Raw genomic sequence first — 15,132 nt, 5'->3', positions numbered from 1 at the left:
GGCAGGCATTTCTGATTAACACAAGGGGGCTGTTATTCGCATGCACTCCTTGGAAAGGCTGACCTCAGAGAATCTTCAGGAAAGTCTGTAGGTTATCAGAGCAGTAAGGGGTGGGGGGAGTAGGGGAGAGGGAAGACAGGAGGCTGGCGGCCTGCGTGCAGACGGCCAAGGGCATCTCAGAACGTGCTTCTCTTAGTGGCTGTTTGGGTTGGGGGTTGGGGGCCCTCTGAGATGAGCGCTGGCAGGAGTTGCTGAGAACCTTAACAATGACGTCAAGGGCTTCAGACACTGGGCGCAAGCCCTGCCCGGGGGGGTTCAATGTTTCTCCTCCAGGAATCCCAGGGAACTTACAAAGAAAGAGTGATCCTTCAAAGTGGGCGTCTCCGGGGTGCCCTGGCTGTACATGGACATCCTCCTCTGGAGGGCTGCCGCCTTGTTCCCGGTGCCCGAGGACGGCGTCACGTCCTCCACGTCAAATGGGCTGCAACACAACAGGTCCCTGTGAGGGCGTGTTTGTCAGAGGCCCCTTCTGAGCCCCGGACCGCAGGCTGAGAAAGCACCTGGTCACGCTGAGGTCAGCTCAGATCAGATCACTGGGAATTGGGCTGGTTCTGGCCAAACTGGTCTGGCAGAGGACAAACCAAGGTAAAAGAGAGTGGAGCAGCAAACGGAGTCCAGACCCACCCAGGGGACCACAGGTTGGCTCTGAGTACAGTTTCTGTCTCTGCCTAGACACCAGGCAAATGTGTTTCTTCATTAATATCAGAGATGCAAACATGTTAATGCTTGCGCAACACAAGACGCTGAAATCTGTGAAATCTCTTTGGGCTTTGCGGGGACAGATACATTAACAGCACAAGGGAGTAACAGATTATTGTTCTAAAGAGAATAAATGTAGACTCCCATTCATTTCAGTTGACAGGCTCTCGCGTGACTAGGAGGAGCACAGTGGGTCTGCCCTGGCACCACTGGTCATCACGCCATCGGGTTCATCCAGCAAGACGGATGATCTTGCATTTGCTATGTCTACGACTACAAATTACCAGGAGGGAAGGGGTGGATAGTGTCTCAAGGACAGATGGCAGGGTCTTTGCTGCTTCCACGCCAGCCCTCCACGCTGGAAAGGGGACCCTGACCATCAACGCTCAGCAAGGGTGCATGGCATCAAGCCCCCCGAGGGGCCTGGCATCAAGCTTTGTGGGCAACCAGTGTTTAATAAGCTGCAACCCTTCTCGTGAGGTGACTTCAGAAAACCACCTTGAAGCTCACTGCTCAAAAGGTGTCTCTTGCCCATTGGAAATGTTCTATTTCAGCAGAGTGTGAAGGATATGGAAAGTTTCCCCGAGCAGCATTTGCTATTTGAGCTAAAGGAGGACAGGCGATGGAAACACCATAGTGAGAATCGGGATCTTTCCAAGGGCAAGATATCTCCTCCTGGACAGTGATTTTCTTTCCAAATTACCTTAAGAACTATATTTCTTTATGTATATTTAAAGGTTGACAGGGAGGGAAGGCAGCTGGATAAAATATTTTAAAATAGGAAGTGGAGGGGCACCTGGGTGGCTCAGTGATTGGGCATCTGCCTTTGGCTCAGGCTGTGCTCCTGGGGTCCTGGGATCGAGTCCCACACTGGACTCCCTGCATGGAGCTTGTTTCTCCCTCTTTTTTTTTTTTTAAATATTTTATTTATTTATTCATAGAAACAGAGAGAGAGGCAGAGACACAGGCAGAGGGAGAAGCAGGCATCATACAGAGAGCCCGACGAGGGACTTGATCCAGGGTCTCCAGGATCACACCCTGGGCTGCAGGCGGCGCTAAACCGCTGCGCCACTGGGGCTGCCCTCTCCCTCTGTCTCTCTCTGCCTCTCTCTCTCTCTCATGAATAAATAAATAAAATGTTAAAAAAATAAATAAAATAGGAAGCGGAAGAGGAGAACAATGATAAGATAGAGGCTTCATCAATTTATGGAGATGATGGTCCATGAACATCACTCGGTGAGCCCATGGACAGATCCCTGGGCCCTGTGAGGTTCCCACCCAGGACTCGATGGGACGCTCTGAGAGTCTCCTTCTGTGACCAGCTCCCTGGGGACGCTGATGGTCTAAGCGCCACCCCCAGAACAGCACCAGGCTGCACCATGTGTCTCTAACATGACAAAACTGAGAAGGACCACTTACTACCAGGTGATCTCCAGGCTCAGCTTGATGGTGCCAAGGTCATTGATGTCGACTGCCATCACCTGAGGTCGGGCGGCGAACAGCTCTTTGGTCTCACAGGTCACGCTGCCAACCAGGAGGTGAGTTGCCAGCCCTTTGAGTTCTGTGACCTGGTGAAAGAGGGGGAGGGAAGGCCTTATGGGGAGCTGCACCAGAGTGATGCTCTTTGCCACGGGCTCGGGGTGCAGGGTGATCTGCAAGGCAGGGGTGGGAGTGGCAGGCGAGAGTCACACACAAAGGTCCCCACCAGGGGGCCAGCCAGGCTAGGAATGGCAGTGACAATACTGAACCTTGATGGAGATGAATCCGACGATCAGGGGCAGGAACACCACCTCTTCCCCATCCCAGCTCTGCTTGCCGTTGGCTTCTATCTTGCCTTTTAGTTTCCACCTTTGTCGGCCGTACTTCATGAAGATCTGGGGAGAAGACACCAAACCTCAGTCTCTAGGGCCCTCCCCTGCCTTCCTCACCCAAACACCAAGATAAAAAGGCAGGGAAGCAAAGCAGGTGCCTGTCCTCCCCTTCTGCATCATCCTCAACCCATCCTTTTGATGGATTCTTCCAAATTGCCTGGGGTCCAGGGGGTGGAGCAGATGGGGAGTGCGAAAGAGGCTTTCAAAGGGGAGTGGGGTCTGCTCCCCTCAAAGAGGGCATGGAGGGTCTGCTGTGGTAGAAGATCATCACATCGCATCCTCCATATCACCACGGTCATGGTGACCAGTTCCTTCCCCTGTGAGTCTCATTGGACTCCCCAGTCTTTTACAGGGAGGAGAACTCGGGCTCCTGGGAGGCTCCGTGGGTTAAGCATCTGCCCTCAGCTCAGGTCATGATCTCAGGGTCCTGGGATCGAGTCTGCTTAGGGCTCCCTGCTCAGCGAGGAGTCTGTGTCTCCCTCTCCTCCATGCTTGTGCTCTCTCTCGCTCTTTCTCTCTGTCTCTCTCTCATGCTTGATCACTCTCTCAAATAAATTTTAAAAATCTTAAAAAAAGAAACCCATAAAACAAATGCAGGGAGGAGAAACCACCAGCTAAAATCCACTTTTGCCAGAAGCAAAACCACCAGCTAAAACCACCAGCTAAAATCCACTTTTGCCAGAAGCAAAAAAGTAAGTTCCCCTCCTCCTGGATGAGGAAGACAGAACTGGGCGGATTCTGAAATCTGACATATTCCCAGGAGAGGGTCTCCCACTCTCTCTTTGCTCAGACAGAAAGATACTCCTTCCCCTGCCCTCCCCAAGAAGAATGATCACAGAGGGTTTTAGAGGAGACATTTGGATGAAATAATTAGGGAAGTTCCCTCTGAAGTGGGAAAAGATAAAAGGCTTTTTACTTCATGGAGTGTATCTTTCTAAAGAAAGGTCTAGAGTCTAGTATTATTCAATCCATGATATTTACGATCATGATTCTAGATTGGCTCTTGCTTCAGGAGAAAAGACCACTATCAGGACAACATTAGGACACTAGGGAAAATCTGAATATAGATCGTATAACAAGTAATGGTAGCTAAAGGGCCAATGTTAAGTTAGCTATGTTGAGAATTGCACAATGCTAACAGAAGAGCACGTCCTTCCATTTTTAGGAAAATAATTGAGGGGCGAGAGGTCCTGATGTCTGCCGATTAGTCTAAAATGGGTTCAGCAAAATAACAACAATTATAGTAGTAATAATAAAGCAAATGTGGCATAATGTTAAAAATTCCTAAAATTGGTGTCTGGATGAAGAGTATGTGGGCGTCTTCTCAAACTTTCTCATTGGCTTATTTTTTTTTTCAAAATAAACAAATATAGGGATCCCTGGGTGGCGCAGCGGTTTGGCGCCTGCCTTTGGCCCAGGGCGCGATCCTGGAGACCCAGGATCGAATCCCACATCGGGCTCCCGGTGCATGGAGCCTGCTTCTCCCTCTGCCTGTGTCTCTGCCTCTCTCTCTCTCTCTGTGACTATCATAAATAAAAAAAAATAAATAAATAAACAAATATAAAAGAAAAAAAAAGGCAATTTGAAATTCTGATAAAACAATGGCAACTGACGCCTGCCCCTCAAACCCTCAATCCCAACACACAGACCGACACGATACTTACTTCATACTGATCTCCAGGACAGAGGCGAGCAAATCCAGCCAGACCTGCAGGCAAGCAGCAGGGGCATGAGGGGCAGAATAGGTAGGTCTCCACTCTTCGCACACCCACCCTGGCACATTTACCAACCCGAAGCGTCAGACCTTTGTGAAAGCTCTGCAGTAGTTTGAGAGGGCCGCCGGGGGGGCACAGCTTTTGCTGGGAATCCCATCTGTCGAGGCAGGAGTAAACATTCCTGGCTGGGCTAATCACAGGTGCTTTCTGGGGCCAAGACAGCTGCTGGGCAGGGGCTAGAGCTCTCTGTGCCTTTGGCCCGTGGGAAGTCCACCCAGACTCCAGGATCAGAGAATTAGGGCCAGAAAGATATATTCATTTATTTACTCAAAATATTCCCATGAAAACAAACTGCTCTCTTGTTTTTCTTTCTGTCCCAAGATTTGTGATTTTTTAAGTGCCGCTCATTTGGGTAAAGAATCCATGTTCATGTTCTACTTTGTCTCCGATTCACCCACTCCTGTGTTTTCCTTCTCCTATTTACGGGGCATAATGATACCACCATCTACTGTTTTTTGAAACCACTTAAAATGGATTATCATCTACACAAAGCCAGTGATGAAGAAAACAAAACCGTGGGATGCCTGGGTGGCTCAGCAGTTGGGCGCCTGCCTTCGGCTCAGGGCGTGATCCTGGAGTCCCGGGATCGAGTCCCACATCGGGCTCCCTGCGTGGAGCCTGCTTCTGCTTCTGCCTGTGTCTCTGCCTCTCTCTGTGTGTCTCTCATGAATAAATAAATAAAGTCTTTAAAAAAAAAAAAAAGAAAACAAAACCAACTAAACCAAACAACAACAGCCCACAGTCCCCAAATGGAGATGGGGCCCCCTTTTGATCACGCCATCGGCACATCATTCCTAGCTGAGTCTGCTCAGTCTGAGATCCAGCCCCATATTTTGTGTAGCCCCAAGAATAAGTCATGTCACACCACTGCTGTGGGCCATCCCAGGGACCCCAGGTTTAATCAGTCCTTTTCTTTCTTTCTGTAGATATTTATGGAGACTCATTTGTGTGGGAGGATCTATGCACTGGGGTAACAATCTGGAAATTAAGAGAGACTTCACTGATACCCAGAAAACAGAACAAAATGCAGTTAATGTCCACAGAGACAAAACGGACAAGGACTAGAGGCAGTACGGGAAGTTAAGGCTGAAGCTGATTTCTGTTTTATCCTCTAGTGAGCCGCCTCAAGATATTAGCTGCAGTGTCTTCACCTTTAGAAGGGAGTTAACAGTGTCCTCCTCACAGAACTGTTTGTAAAGACAATTGATTGCATTAGGTCCATAGTACGTGCTTAATATGTAATAATTATATATTCGGCAGTGGGATAATACTGTTGATTCGGCATGCACCATATACAGCTAATTTAAAAGACTTATCTGTATGAAACAACTGCAAATTGGTACACATTGGAGAGGAGAACAGTAATGAAGAGACAGTAAAAGGAGGTTCTTTCCTATATTTTGAATTTTTGTAAGACTGTATTACTTATATAATCAAACAAGAAATTCTGTCCCATTTAATGTAGGATAGTTTCATGGAGGAAGGGGGCATTTGAACAACAGAGTGTCATATCACCCCAGGCAAATGAAGGCATGGGAGAGAGGGCGCTTCTGGGCGGAGGGAGTGGCCTGTATTCACTCAGCAATATTTTTAGAATACCTACTGTGTGTCAAGCATGAATAAAGTTGTGGGGAGGAAGGTACACACGTCATACATGCACAATAAACCTAATGGAATAAACTCATCAACAGAGGCTTATCAGTAATCTTGGCTTTGTTTCTCTGCCAATCACAAAACAAAGCTCTTTGCCCTAATAGGGAGCCGCAGACAATATTTTAATCAAGGAATGAAACACATTTAATAAAAATGGGCAAAAAAATCTTTAGGACTTTCTCATTTTCTAATGAAAAGAACCAATACAATTTTAGGATAAAGAATTCCACTTAAGGATTCAGTACAAATGTTTATATAAAATGGAATATTACTCAGCCTTAAAAAGGATGAGATCTTGCCATTTGTGAGAACATGGAAGAAGCTAGAGAGTATGATGCTATGTGAAGTAAATCAGGCTGAGAAAGACAAATACTATGATTCCATTTATATGTGGAATCTAAAAACAAAACAAATGAATAAACAAAAAGCAGAAGCAGAACCATACATACATAGGACAAACTAATGGATGCCAGAGGGGAGGGGGATGGGCAAGATGGGTGCAGGGGAGTGGGAGATACAGACTTTCAGTTATGGAATAAATAAGTGATGGGGGTAGAAAGTACAGCATTGGGAATATAGTCGATGATCCTGTCATAGCGTTATATGAGGACAGATGGGAGCTACAGTCATGCTGAGCAGAGCATGACATATAACTTTGTCCAATCATTCTGTTGTACACTTGAAACTAATGTAACACCATGTGTCAACCACACTTCAATTAAAAAAAAAAAAAATTCGGTACAGATGTTTATTTTTTTATTTATTTTTTTTACCTTTTTTTTTTAAAATTTATTTATTTATGATAGTCACAGAGAGAGAGAGAGAGGCAGAGACACAGGCAGAGGGAGAAGCAGGCTCCATGCACCGGGAGCCCGATGTGGGATTCGATCCCGGGTCTCCAGGATCGCACCCTGGGCCAAAGGCAGGCGCCAAACCGCTGCGCCACCCAGGGATCCCGGTACAGATGTTTAGATGTCTTTAATAAGATAATGTTTATAAACTAATATTAAGTAAAAAAGCAAAAAGACAAAATTCAAGTGTGACCTCTGCTATATAAAAATGTATCCAGGGGCGCCTGGGTGGCTCAGTGGCTGAGTGCCTGTCTTTGGTTCAGGTCATGATCCTGGGGTCCTGGGATCCAGTCCTGCATTGGGCTCCCACAGAGAGCCTGCCTGCCTATGTTTCCACCTCTCTGTGTCTCTCATGAATAAATAAATAAAATCTTTAAAAAAATGTATCCATAGGAAAAAATTCTAGAAAAACATACCAAAGGTAGATAAAATAATTATCTCTGATAATCTGGGACTATGAAGAAAGTGAAATGTTTGGACGTTAGATAGTAATTTTTATTGGATTTTTTCAAATATCATGTGTTTATTTGAAAAGAAAAAATATATGAAAAAGGTCACAGGTATCAGCGGGCAGGCAGTGTATATGCAGAAAAAAGGCTACTTGGGTATTTGTGACATATTTTATAAAGTTTAGCACCGGTGGAGAGATTATATTGTGCCTTTAAAATTTCTGGTATCTTTGCCCGTATTTAAAAAAAAAATGAGACGGTATCATTTAAAAATCTAAAACGGATTCGAGAAGAATAACCCCTCACTTTTGATAGAGGCGGCTGGAGAGGAAATAACTTTGCACAGCTGGTACAACAGCAGCCCTGAGACTCCTAGATCCCTTCACACGCAGGATGTCCATTTGGGCAGCAGAGTCCTGGGTGGCTCAGTTTTCTCAAGCTGCCATTCACGATCCTTGAAGTCTAAGTTCTTTTCATATCATTTTATTTATTATTTTAAAAAAGATTTTTATTTACTTATTCATGAGAGACACAGAGAGAGGCAGAGACACAGGCAGAGGGAGAAGCAGGCTCCCTGCCGGGATCCCCATGCAGGACTCGATCCCAGGACCAGGATCACGACCTGAACCGAGTGCTCAACCACTGAGGCACCCAGGTGTCCCTTGAAACATGTTTTTATATTAGTTTAAACATGATTCAACCCGTGTAAAGATGACGAGGATGGTATCACAATCACACAATTTATTCTGCCTTTTGTGACTGACTAGCCAGGGTTAAGAAGATAGACGGGGTCCGGGGAGGCTTTAAAAAGCACCGGTAGATGGCAGCAACTCACCAGCTCCCTCTGCCCCCCTACGGGAGAGCCAGGCCACCTGGGACTCTTCTAACAACTAGAACACAACAAGGCACTTTAAAAGATTTCCTGAAATAAGAGTAGAATTTAGAAAGTCAGTTTTCACTAATCATTTTCTGGAAGATTTAGTCTTTTTTTTTTTAATATGTCATTAAAAAAAAAGCACAACTCACTGGTTTTTAGAAGTCAGAATGGTCAGACATGCCAATTCTAAGAAAATCCAAAGTGCACTTTAAAACTTCTGCAAAGGGCACCTGAGTGGCTCAGTGGTTGAGCATCTGCCTGTGGCTCAGGTTGTGATCCTGGGGTCCTGGGATCCAGTCCCGCATCAGGCTCCTGTGGGGAGCCTGCTTCTCCCTCTGCCCATGTCTGTGCCCCTCTCTGTGTTTCTCATGAATAAATAAATATAATCTTAAAAAAATAAAACCTCTGCAAAGGGGCACCGAGCAGCTTAGTTGGTTGGGCACCCAACTCTTCATCATGATCTCAGGGTCATGAGATCCACCCCTTGTGGGGCTCTGGACTCAGTAGAGAGTCTGCTTCAGGATTCTCTCTGCCCCTCCCCCTACTCATACTCAAGTGCTCTCCCTAAAATAAATGTAAATCTTTAAAAAAGTAAAATAAAATAAAACCTCTGCAAATTAGTTTAGGTTTCATCCATTGCCAGATTACCTCTGCAATTACAACAGAAGCCTGGTTAAAAAACAAAAAAATCCCCTAAGCAACTGACCTGGAATCAGTGCTGGATAAAGACATGTAAAGGGGAAAATCTTTTGAAGGTTTTTTCCCCTCTCAAAATTACCAAAAATTTCATATCTGAACTTATCCAACTGGGAGAAAGGTACTTGGTACTGAGGTTTTTGAGTTTATAAGCCCATGTTATTAAAGTGAAATGTCTCGAAATTGCTTATAGCGGGCCTGATTACAACCATAGTGGAGTCAACTGGCACCAGCCAGGCAGAGGCAGTCCTGGTGCTGTGTTTCCTAAAGTTCTAGCTGCTGGTCTAAGCCCATCACTGTACTGGTTGCAGAACTGAAACCAGCAGTGGGGCAATTAGAGTTACAGCTTGATGTCTTTTAAACCTGGCCAGAGGCCTGCTGGGATTTTCACAGCTGGGGAAAGCTTCATGTTTTCTCAGAAGTTTTGCGATTGCTGTTGCACCGTCTAGAAAGCTTTCATCCTGGCCACTCTACAGACCATCGGGAGGTTAGCAACCAGGAATGGTCAGGGCAGGGGGCTTTTATTTCTGTGGTGCATCTTCCTGTACCTTTTGGCTGTTTTACTGTAAACACCTATTACTGATCAAATGCCCTTGTCTGGAAGTCCCCGACGCCACAGTATGTAGCCACCCACCCTTTCCTTTCTTGGCTCAGAGACTTCTCTGCCAGAAGAATGCTCCCCAGTTTTTGCTACTTCTATGATGATCTTCCTTTCCAAAGATAAAAAATATCACACATGTTGACAGCATATACACACAGAAAAGGATGGCTGGGTATTCGTGACAATTTTAATGGTGTTTAGCACTGGGTAGAACAATTATGAAGCTAAGGAAGTCACACTTTCTATTCCAAGGAAAAGAGCCAAGCAGCTGAAGGGCCGGGAGCGCTGTTACAGGCCTTCCTGATTTATTGACCAGGCATAAATAATGCAGATTTACTAGCTCCCAGGTAGCTCTTCCCTCTGCCAAGGCCTGGCCTGCCCTGCAAGCTGGAGAGGCAGGCAAGGGTTGAAGATCCACCCCACCCGGAACCTCACTGGAATGAAGCAGTAGCTAGGAGAAGAAATAGTTTTCCTTCAGAAATCACATCTTTTCACGTAGGTCCTGGTTAACACAGTGCTCCCCCTGTAGCCTGACATTCAAGGCAGATTTTTCAACATGCTTTTCCCTCTTTGATGAATGCTATTCCCCTGCTGTTCATCCACCCAGAGCAGTCCCTCTGGTTCTAATTCAAAGGTTACCCTGGGAAGCCTTCCTGCTTCCTTCCTGCTTCCCTCCCCCGAGACAGGTGAGTGGCACTCCCCCTCCTGCTCTTACCCTGGGGCAGGGGGCTTTGGAGACAATCTGGCCACCCCATTGGTCATTTGTTCCATTGAATTAGAGCATATTGGCTCACGTGTCCACTTTTCTCCAGGGGACTCTGGGAGTCAAGGCCAGGGGCCGTTCAGCAGGATACAGCCTAGTGCTTGGCACTGTAAGCCATCAGTTGTTTTTATCACCAATGCATCTGCACCCCCAGTGGCCCCCCCCCCCCCCACACACACACACGCCCAAAAGGGTTGTTTATTCTGTGTTGGGTGGGGTAAAACGGGAAGTGTGGAGGGTGTGGCAGGAGGAAGTTGGGTTACCAGGTCTGAGAAAATTATGAAATATCCTCAGCTTATGTCACTGTTGTTTGCTGGGGGTGCTTATGTTTTATCAGAAGGAATAACAGATAAGAAAATAGCTGATTGCAAAGATGTGAAATTTCTTGGCAGTGTGAGATGTCTTCCCTTCCTCAGGAGAGGAAGACTTCCAAGGCAGTGTTCCCTTTGAAAGGCTTCATAGTTGTCATTTCTGGGTTTTCATGTTAGATTAGGGAAGTGAAAAGGGAGAATAATCTATAATGAAAAGAGAGAGTAAGTTTCAGGCCTCGAGTCCCACTAGCGGAAACCGAGAGCCCAGACACAAGCTATGGAAGTGGACCAGGTGGGAGAGAGAGAACAGGGAGAGGCAAAGATGAAAAGCTCGGTGAATGGGAGGCCCTGTCAGCACACCAGGATGACCTTGTAGGACTTGGTGCTATTATGTAGCTGGTGCCCAGATCCCTCTGTAGATGGGGGTGGGGGGTGGGCACCAGCATCATCCTCTCATTTGCCACCATGCCTGAAGCTCCTCACCCACGAGGCCTGTGTTCTGGGTCAGAGAAGACCCTCCCACAGAGGAGGAGGCCGTGCTTTGAGCAACAGCTTCTAGTATGGGCTCTGCTCTGTTAGAACTCCCCTACTTGGGGCACCTGGGTGGCACTGCCTTTGGCTCAGGGTGTGATCCTGGGGTCCTGGGATTGGCCAGCATTGGGCTCCCCATAGGGACCCTGCCTCTCCCTCTGCCTAAGTCTCTGCCTCTCTCTGTGTCTCTCTCGTGAATAAATAAATAAAATCTTAAAAAAAAAAAAAAAAAAAAAGAACTCTCCTCCTCATAGGAGACTGGGCATGGGGATGGACTCGGAGCAGGAGCCCTGGAATTCAGACTCAAGCTGGACTCTAACTCACTATGTGACTTCTGAGACAAGTCACTGAACACCCTTTCCCACTAATAAAACGGGGGAAATCATCACCCTGCCCAAAACGGATGCATTAGGTAACAGTGAGCATCTGAAATCGGGGCAACCTGGCACTCTGCATGTTAACAGTAGGATGCGTGTGACCCGAGGCTCTTGAACTGAGAGACCGGCCCAGTCCGGATGGATGGTGCCAAGGTCGGGGGAACACTGATTCCGGGCAGCTGTTTTCTAGAATCAGGCTGCTGCTGAAATCATCCTGAGAGTCTTAAAAAAAAATCTTCTGGGGTCCACTCTGCCTTTCTGGGTCTGGGGCAGGGCCCAAGCAGTTCTGGAGCCTCTGACTCAGGTGAGGACCCAACACGAAGACAATAACGAGAAATGGACGGAGCGTGGATGCCCCAGCTTAGTGGGGCAGCAAGTGTTGAGATTCAACACTGAGTAACAGAGTTACACTCAGGTCTGCCCAAGAGAAGGAAGCAGTGCTGGGGAAGGTGAAGGTCGAGGCCGACGTTATTCCAGGAATAATCCATTCAGAGTGGCCCTCTCGTTCTCACGGGGCACCTAGTGCCCGACAGAGACCTTGCCCTGCAGACCAAGATGACTCACTCCAAAACGAAGCTCTCCTGTTGAGCACTTAAAAAAGAACAACAGTGCCCCTTCTCTACTCCCTTAATTGAAAAGAGTGGAGGAGAGGGTGGAAAGGGTGATTAAGTCCCCATTAGCAACAACCCAGGGGTCGAGCGGCTGCAGAACTGTGACAATCTCTTGTCTGCGTCAGTTAATCAGCCCAAACTCAAGACAAGCGGACCTGCCTCTGAGGAGCTGAGAGCTCTGCCGGCAGCACCTGGGGGACACTCCGTTTCCTACAGCTGGCATGCCTCCTTTGTTCTGAAGGTGCCACCGTACAGAGAGAAACCAATCATGCTTCTAGGCTGGAACCTTCCAGAGCAAACCCCAGAAATGCACTAGGGAAAAGGAGGAAAATGCACAGTCCTCTGTGGGTTTTCCATTTACAAATAAATAAAATCAAGGAGCGGGTGGGTAGTTGGTGGAAAACATGAGCACAAAGGAACAGCTGAAATGACACCACAAAGAAGCCAAGAGACAAATTGAGAATGTGGGCCATTCTGTACAACAGCAGTTTCTACACCAAATAGAGGTAGGAGAAAAACAGGAAGGGTCTGTTTCAGATGGAAGGGAGCCCCAGAGAGACACCTGATGACCAGTTATGACACATGGACCTTATCTGGACCCCGGTGTGAGCTAAGCAATGGTACGTACAAAGCATTTTTGAGACCCCTGGGGAAATTGGATAATGCAGTGGATTAATAACAAAGACATATTAATTTTATTGGACATGATAATACTTGGCTTTGTGGTTAGGTAAGAAGCCCCCATTCTGGGATCCCTGGGTGGCTCAGTGGTTTAGCGCCTGCCTTTGGCCCAGGGCGCGGTCCTGGAGTCCCGGGATCGAGTCCCGTGTCAGGCTCCCGGCATGGAGCCTGCTTCTCCCTCTGCCTGTGTCTCTGCCTCTCTCTCTCTCTCTCTGTCTATCATAAATAAATAAAAGGTCTTTAAAAAAAAAAGAAGCCCCCATTCTTTAAGGGGTGCCTATTGAAATACACACAGACAGACTCATGTGTCTGGGTTATGTATCACCAAAGAGAAAAACAGATGAAACCAATGTGCCAGAGCCTTGCTAATTATGAAATCTGGGTGATGTGGGGTTCACTGTAATATTCTCTTCACTTCTGTGTATGTTTGAGATCCTGCCATAATAAAGATTTAAGGGCGCAGGTGAGTGTCAGGACAAGAAGGTTCTAGAACAGCAATATACTCACAAACTGGGAGAGGAAAGTGTGGGCAGCACAGTGTCTTGGCAAGAAAAATAAAAATAGCATGTGCACTCAAACTTCAAGGAGCTCTGTCTGTGGACATGGCTCCTTACTCTGAATAATACCTTTCATCTTGATGGAGAACTCCCCCAGCAGATTCTCCAGCTCTGCTTCAATGGTGCACATATTCTGTGAAAAGTACAGAAGATTGGCATCAGTTCTAGGCTTCTGTCACACAGCAGCTCAAAGCACATGACGTTCTAGCAGCTGCAGACAAGCCAGGCTTGAGGCTTGAACAAGGGGAGGCATTTACCTGTTGGCAGGGAGTTACACGGCAGTGCCTGTGAAGCATTGTGGGTGAAATGTTTCCCCCGAGTCTACACGACCCTTCTGGTGTATGGGACATTCAGAGCACAGAGGGACACGTTCACTTATTTCCATGCACAATGATGAGGGTTGGGATGCTAGGTAAGAAGGAAGCAGTTTGGGGGCACCTGAGGCTCAGTCGGTGGAGCATCTGCCTTCAGCTCAGGTCATGATTCTGGGGTCCTGGAATCGAGCCCCGGGTTGGGATTCCTGTTCAGTAGGGAGCCTGCTTCTCTCTCTACCTCTGCCATTCCCCCTTGCTCATGGTCTCTCTCTCAAAGAAATAAATAAAAAAATATTTTTTTAAAAAAAGAAGGAAAGCAGTCTTCTCCTAAGTGGAGAATATCAGGTTTCTTAAGTTGCTGACTTTGGGACCCCCTACAACAGAAGACTTGCTGTGCTGCCTTCAGATGTTATATCAATTATCTCATCAAATTATATCATCAACAGACGAATCCAGAACGTGATATTCTATGAGAACTGGCCTGGATTCTATAAAATGGTAATGTTGTGGGGAAAAAGTTTTAAACAAAAGAGGTTAAAGAGACATAAAAACTAAATGACACCTGTTACCTTCCATTAGATCCTGATTTGAAGGATAACAAAACGTTGTAGAAGTCATGACTGGACCAAATACGGGATGCCTGAAAATGCACTGGCTATTCGATGTGCTAAAATACTTACGGGGTGAAGTGTCACAATGTCTACTACTTATGGTCAAATGACTCCGCAATAAAAAAAAATAATAATAATGAAAGAAAACATTGAGCCTGTGCGAGAGAAGGAAAGCAAATATGGCAAAATATTACCAACTGGTAAAGATAGATGCCGTTTATTATACTAGTCTCAACCTTTATGTTGATTTGCTCCAGCTTCAACAGCTTCAGTTTGGAAACCACATCTGCCACAGGAAGCAGTCGCGCCCAACCCCACCCCGGTGCTGGGGAGGGGGTGGCATCTGCAGGCTTCTCCCTCTGCAGCCAGCCTCCATGCTGGGGGGCGGGGGGCCTGGGGTGGCCAGCCCAGTGAGTGCTGGCAGGGTTTGCGCCCATTTGCATTTTGTGTGCTGAGGACTTGAGGATTGATTAGTAAGGTGACAGCTTCTGGTTTTTATTTGCACCTCTGTTCTGCTCCAAAAGATCACTCTCCTGAACTGTTGTGTTGCTGGGGTGCAAAGGGAATGGTACTGCCTTCCTCCCACCATGTGAGCTGTTAGTACCTTGAATAGCTTAGCAAACCTGGAAATTTCAAAACTTCCTGAAGTCTGAGCTCTGCACTGCTTGAAAGCTTTGAAAACAAAGTCTCATATCATAAAGCACTTTTCTTTGAGCACCACGTGTCTCACTTACCCGAACATCAGCGATGTTATCATACAAGCCAGGGTTGCCACTAGTGTCTTCAAAAAACCTAGGGGGGCAGCTAGCTTAGCAGGTGAGGACTTCTATAGGCAGGATTCTCT

The 15,132-nt window shown here is 46.8% G+C and overlaps 1 protein-coding gene across 7 annotated transcripts in view; it reads right to left on the bottom strand.

Moving 5' to 3' along the window:
• RIPOR2 (RHO family interacting cell polarization regulator 2) overlaps positions 1–15,132 on the bottom strand; it is a 220,082-nt gene that overhangs the window by 33,529 nt on the left and 171,421 nt on the right. For all 7 annotated transcript variants that reach the window (XM_077886071.1, XM_077886075.1, XM_077886077.1 and 4 more), the window contains exons 8-12: positions 13,433–13,496; positions 4,295–4,338; positions 2,508–2,633; positions 2,179–2,327; positions 352–481 (exon numbers count right to left, since the gene is read on the bottom strand). In XM_077886071.1, coding sequence (XP_077742197.1) covers positions 352–481; positions 2,179–2,327; positions 2,508–2,633; positions 4,295–4,338; positions 13,433–13,496 — 513 coding nt within the window. The remainder of the gene's footprint in view (positions 1–351; positions 482–2,178; positions 2,328–2,507; positions 2,634–4,294; positions 4,339–13,432; positions 13,497–15,132) is intronic.

The sequence above is a fragment of the Canis aureus genome, chromosome 37 (assembly GCF_053574225.1).
Source record: "Canis aureus isolate CA01 chromosome 37, VMU_Caureus_v.1.0, whole genome shotgun sequence".
NCBI classification, from domain to species: domain Eukaryota; kingdom Metazoa; phylum Chordata; class Mammalia; order Carnivora; family Canidae; genus Canis; species Canis aureus.
This window is presented reverse-complemented; position numbering and strand designations above follow the sequence as displayed.